At 54.2% G+C, this 3,348-nt stretch overlaps 1 protein-coding gene across 1 annotated transcript; it reads left to right on the forward strand.

Annotated features, from left to right (window-relative positions):
* Positions 1 to 1,078: 1,078 nt before the first annotated feature.
* On the forward strand, positions 1,079 to 3,072 carry TACSTD2 (tumor associated calcium signal transducer 2). The gene has a single exon (XM_030870304.3). It carries the CDS (start codon positions 1,374 to 1,376, stop codon positions 2,343 to 2,345), a length of 972 nt encoding a protein of 323 aa, XP_030726164.1. The 5' UTR covers positions 1,079 to 1,373; the 3' UTR covers positions 2,346 to 3,072.
* Positions 3,073 to 3,348: the final 276 nt, after the last annotated feature.

Consider the following 3,348-nt stretch of genomic DNA (forward strand, 5'->3'; position numbering starts at 1 on the left):
CTACCTGCCTCAGGAATTGCTAGAAAATTAATGGGGTAGAGGCCTGGCTGGCTTTCAGCTGTGAAACAACACCCTTGAACCACTGCTGGTGTTCTTTAAATGCTGAACATATAAAATGTGCTTTCACCAGGAATAATTATAACTTGCTATTTATTGTTAATTTCACCACAGCTTTGAAACCCTGGACTTTCTCGATGAGTCAAAAAAAGAGATGGCAACTCCTCCATCCCATGGAAGCAGCCACACAGAGGCAATTTCCCACAGGCTCTAGCCTTTCATTGTTTGCAGTGATTCAGCTACTTATATGGGTTACAGTGAAAGAAAGCAATGACTTGCTCTTTTAGAATCAAATTGTACAAAGAACTCCTTATAGCCTTGCTGATTCTTTGAAAGAATTTGTTCCTTTTCATCTCCCTATACTGAGTACATGCGTAAATATTCCGGGTTTGCGTGTGTGAAGGAGAGGGGAAGAAGGTGTTTAACAGAACTTCTAATACATTGGGCACCAGGCCACCTGGGTTTTACCCATGCTATGGTAACAGCAAGACTCCCTAACCTTTCTTCAGATTTTGCACCACTCCGTTTCCATAAGCATTTGTTTAAGGTCTCAGAACAGCCAGGCGGAGTCCCAACCGCGCCTCCGAGGAATCTGAGGAAATTGATGGCTGGGAGACTTTAAAGTTTAACCACACCACTTTTAAAATGGGTCTGATAGAGAGTGCATACCTGTCGGGACCTGATGTGAGGGTGAGATAATATTTGCAAACGGTAAACTATATAAATGTGTGCTATTACAGGAAGCAGGGAAAGAGGCGAGGAAGTGAAAGAACTTAAAGTAGGGACAAGGGCTGGGAAGCGGGGAGAGAAAAGCGGGGGAGGGGGACAAAAGAGTGACAGTCCCACGCCATATCTCTCAGTACAACTTCTGAGAATTCCAGCCCCGGAGAGAGGCCGAGACGCCCAAGGTCCTCGGCTGGAGGCCGCGCCTAGGGCGGGTCGCTCCGCAGGTGGGGCCGGGTGGGCCGGGGGCGGGTCCTCGCAGCCCTCAGTTGAGTATCGGTTTTCCGTTCCCGGGCTTTCGGTCCACAGGAGACGGGACAGCCTCCGCTCTCCTGATCCTGCTGCAGGCTGCGCAGGGCGGGTTGGGCCTTCCGTGGGACGGAGACGAGGATGTGGGGCGGCGGGATGTATCACCCAAATACCAGCGGGTGAGTCGGCGGCCGAACCAGCCAGGCAGGTCCGGTGGAGTATAAGAGCGGGAGGGAGTGGCGGGCGGCAGACGCCTGGAGACCGTCTCAGACGGCGGAGCCGGAACCCAGCGCAGTCCCCAGCCCTCGCCAGCCCGCGCCCCGTCCGCGCTCCTCCGCCCCACCATGGCCCGGGGTCCGGGCCTCGCGCTGCCGTGGCCGTCGCTGCTGCCGCCGCTCCTGCTGCTGGCGGCGGTGATCGGCCACGCGGCCGCGCAGGACAACTGCACGTGCCCCACCAACAAGATGACCGTGTGCAACCGGAGCGGCCCGGACGGCCGCTGCCAGTGCCGCGTGCTCGGCTCGGGCCTGGAGGTCGACTGCTCCACGCTCACGTCCAAGTGCCTGCTGTTCAAAGCGCGCATGAGCGCCCAGAAGAGCGGCCGCGCGCTGGTGCAGCCGAGCGAGCACGCGCTCGTGGACAACGACGGCCTGTACGACCCGGACTGCGACCAGCAGGGCCGCTTCAAGGCGCGCCAGTGCAACCAGACGTCTGTGTGCTGGTGCGTGAACTCGGTGGGCGTGCGCCGCACGGACAAGGGCGACCTGAGCCTGCGCTGCGACGAGCTGGTGCGCACCCACCACATCCTCATCGACCTGCGCCGCCGCCCGGCCGTCCGCGCCTTCAACCACTCAGACCTGGATGCCGAGCTGCGGCGGCTTTTCTGGGAGCGTTACCTGCTGCACCCCAAGTTCGTGGCGGCCGTGCACTACGAGCACCCCACCATCCAAATCGAGCTTCAGCAGAACGCGTCGCAGAAGGTCGCCGGCGATGTGGACATCGCCGACGCCGCCTACTACTTCGAGAGAGACATCAAGGGCGAGTCGCTGTTCCCAGGCCACAGCGGCCTCGACGTGCGCGTGCGCGGAGAGCCCCTGCTGCTGGAGCGGACGCTCATCTACTACCTGGATGAGAAGTCCCCGCATTTCTCCATGAAGCGCCTCACCAGCGGCCTCATCGCCGTCATCGTGGTGGTCCTGGTGTCCCTGGTCGCCGGCGTGGCCGTCCTGGTAATCACCAACCGGAGGAAGTTGGGGAAGTACAAGAAGGTGGAGATCAAGGAACTGGGGGAGATGAGAAAGGAACCGAGCTTGTAGGTACCGATGGGGCTGGGGTGGGGTGGGGTAGGGTATCGGATTTCAGCAAGGTCCCAGACCCAAGTGAGTCACGCTTCTTGATTCTTGGCCCCAAGGAGGGCTTTCTCCCCCCAAATTCCTGCCTCCCCCCACTGCCACCAAATTTAATAGATCCTGTTCTCTGGGTCACCTCTTTCTGACTTCTGTCCTGAAGGAAGCATTTCTAAAATTCCTCCCCTTTCTGTCCAACCAGAAACCTGACTCGAAGGGTTAAGGGAAGTTTGGCATCGGGTTATGTATAAGGGTCAAGTGTTTGTATGACAACTCAGCATCGTTTACAAGTGATGCAAAATCAATGCTGAAGGCTAAATGCGTCGAGATGAGAAACAGCGCTTTTACTGTCTTGGGTTTAAGTTATTTGATTAGCGCCACTTGTATTGTGGCTTTCCTGATGAGGAGTTCGCAACTTGGCCCCGTGTAGTATCCTCATTTACCATCGTTTGTACTGATATTACCGACCACACATGCTTGTCATCGGGAAAGAAGCCTGTTTCAGCTGCCTGAACACATTTTAGATGTCTTTGTTTGCCGGCAGACTTTGGCCCAGAAACTCAGCATCTGTTCTTCAACTTGCCCTTATTACAGCTGATACTAGTAATGTTTCTTCTGTAAAATGTTTGTATATAGGTTGTCTTTGATAATGCTGTTGTGATTTTTAAAATAATAAAAAAGAATGTAATAAAATATAAAAAAGGCACAAACCAAAAGATGGAGTTTGTGAAAACTTGCTCCAGGTTTATATCACTTTGGTCTCCTCTAATTTCCCACTACTCAGATTTCTTATTTCAAATTCTAACACTTTTTAGCAGGATGGGTCATTTCCTATAGCCACTCTGGTGTTTCTGAGGTCCCTGAACTGGCAAGTGTAAACACAGGTCTTTCTAAATAAGATTGTTTGGAAACCCCCTGCAGGAGGGTGGGTCTGAGGGAGGAAGCTAGAACTAGCTGCTGTTGTTGGGAAAGG

Source organism: Globicephala melas, chromosome 1 (assembly GCF_963455315.2).
Source record: "Globicephala melas chromosome 1, mGloMel1.2, whole genome shotgun sequence".
NCBI classification, from domain to species: domain Eukaryota; kingdom Metazoa; phylum Chordata; class Mammalia; order Artiodactyla; family Delphinidae; genus Globicephala; species Globicephala melas.

Bases quoted from the DNA above. Each gene is read 5' to 3' on its own strand.
- TACSTD2 (XM_030870304.3), top strand. From the start codon at position 1,374: ATGGCCCGGGGTCCGGGCCTCGCGCTGCCGTGGCCGTCGCTGCTGCCG.